The sequence below is a fragment of the Leuciscus leuciscus genome, assembly GCF_965113295.1.
Source record: "Leuciscus leuciscus genome assembly, chromosome: 4".
NCBI lineage: Eukaryota > Metazoa > Chordata > Actinopteri > Cypriniformes > Leuciscidae > Leuciscus > Leuciscus leuciscus.
This window is the reverse complement of record NC_138728.1, coordinates 1,123,708-1,126,207: the sequence shown is the minus strand read 5'-3', so window position 1 is coordinate 1,126,207 and position 2,500 is coordinate 1,123,708. Positions and strand designations below refer to the sequence as shown.

The window sequence follows — 2,500 nt, the reverse complement described above, 5'->3', positions numbered from 1 at the left end:
CACACGCACACACACACACACACACACATGAGAAAACAGTTCTAACCTTCCAGCACAAACTCTGCAGGAGCGCACGATGAACCCTTCAGGCATTCTGGGTAATGAGTCCAGCAGAACTACAGACGTCCCACTGAACCCCGGCTCAGAAAACAGCTCAATCTAGAACAAGATCAAACTCCAGAATAAACAACAATAAAAAATATAAATAATAATAATAATAGAATACATATCTTCCTTACAAACCTGGAAGTGGCAGGAGCTTTCTGGAGTTTCCTGAAACATAATGAAGAGTAAAAGCAAACGCATTAATGGCTGATCTCGGGTCAGTAGAAATCAAATCCTCTTTCTGCTCTCACTGAGCGACTCATCTCTCAGAGTAATTTAAACATAATTACATCTAACATCATCAATCCCTCATATTTTTAACCACCCCTCAAGTGAAAAAAATATATACTTTATTGTATTTGAAATATATTTCCTAATATTTAATATTTCCTTAAATAAATATTAGGAAATATATTTCAGTGTGTGTTTCAATAGTGCCTGCAAATACACTAACAAAAATGTTAACTATCTTTAAATATATTAAAAGTATATTAGCATTGTACTTTTACCTATTTGCACAATACAACTTTTAACACACTTTAAAATAATTGTACTTTTAGTATATTTTAGAAATATATATTTTAGAAAAATATGCTTGAAGTGAAAATTCTGTTTATTTTTTTAAAGTATACTGAATTATTCTGTCTGCAAGTATACTAAGATTATTTCTTTTTAACGAGAGCTGTCAATCAAACCGAGATGGAGATGGAGTGTATTCCTCACGGATCAGTTCAAGGGTCACACTTTACAGTAATGTTCATTAGCTAACATCAACTAATAATGAACTGCACGTATACAGAATTTATTAATTAATACTTTATTAAAATCCTGTTAGCATTAGTTAACGCACTGTGAACTAACCGCTGTATTATTATTAACTAACATTAACAAAGATGAACAAATACAGTAACAAATGCATTGCTCACGGTTAGATCATGTTAGTGAATACATTAATGTTAACTAATGAACTTTACTGTACAGTGTTGCCAAATATACTTTCCAGTTCTGTAATAAGTGTTCAGTTCACTTACTTAAAAAATATTTGTAAACCCGTTGCCTTGAAATGATTAAGTATTATTTATCGATTTATTGATTAAGCATTAAAGCTTATTTACTTAATCATTTTAAGGCAACTTTAACGTAAGTGAACTGATCACCTTTTACAGTGTAATCATTAACACACTTGAAGTGAACTGAGTCCGTCTGCACGTATACTTGGACATTTTTTGTTTATTTTTACCAGAGCTGTCAATCAAGATCAATACCTCACGGATCAGTTTTACACTGGAATATCCCGTTTCTCTCAGACGTTTGCGGACAGAAGCTGTTGACTTTAGTGAAGTACAGTAACTACACATGCCTTGTCCACACACACACACACACACACACACACACACACACACACACACACACACACACACACACACACACACACACACACACACACACACACTTACAGTCTTTACACTCGACCACTCGTCTACTTGCATGACGTATTCCTCGAAAGACTGCAAGTGTGTGTGTGTGTGTGTGTGTGTGTGTGTGTGTGTGTGTGGAACTTGTGTGATTAATCTTGCAAAAAAGTGTTTACAGAGCTTTTATTTATTATATTTCCAATTCTTTGCATTTAAAAATAAACTTCTACATGTGTGTTCAGTAGTCGCTGTGTAACTAACAGAAAACACACATTTAAAATCGTGGTGCTTCTAATTAAGTGATAAAAATAGGCATTATACACACATTATACACACATTATACACGCACACATTATACACACACACACACATTATACACACACACACACACATTATACACACATTATACACGCACACACACATTATACACGCACACACACATTATACACGCACACACACACATTATACACACCATACTCATCCTTGCACCGATAAAATGTGCAACACTTTATGTTTTTACCACCAAATTATACGTCTGTAATTATTTTAAATGACAGTGGACTGTTTCCCTCGACATCTCGAGAGCTCCCGAACACAATGCATGATGGGATACGCTCGCTCTGCAAACAATGCTTTTCTTACTTAGTATTTTTGTCTTGTTTCCAGTGCAAATATCAAACATTTCTTAAATCAAGATCCATTTACTAAAGTAGTAAAATGACATAAGATATTAAGTCTTGTTTTTTGGGGAAATAAATAAAAATTAAGAGAGTTTTTGCTTAAAACAAGCAAAATGATCTGGCAATGAGGTCAGAAAAATAATCTCGTTTCTGTTTGAATTAAAATTATTTTTCTGACCCCATTGGCAGATAATTTTGCTTGTTTTAAGCATCAACTCACATCATTTTTATTAATTCTTCCGGAAAACAAGACATTTTACTCCTCTAGTAAATGTTTCTTTATTTTAAGAATTTCTAGAT

General features: G+C 33.5%; 1 protein-coding gene across 1 annotated transcript in view; it reads right to left on the bottom strand.

Annotated features, from left to right (window-relative positions):
• crybg1b (crystallin beta-gamma domain containing 1b) overlaps nt 1–2,500 on the bottom strand; it is a 36,312-nt gene that overhangs the window by 8,428 nt on the left and 25,384 nt on the right. Inside the window, exons 15-16 of the mRNA XM_082168559.1 lie at nt 244–273; nt 47–159 (exon numbers count right to left, since the gene is read on the bottom strand). Coding sequence (XP_082024685.1) covers nt 47–159; nt 244–273 — 143 coding nt within the window. The remainder of the gene's footprint in view (nt 1–46; nt 160–243; nt 274–2,500) is intronic.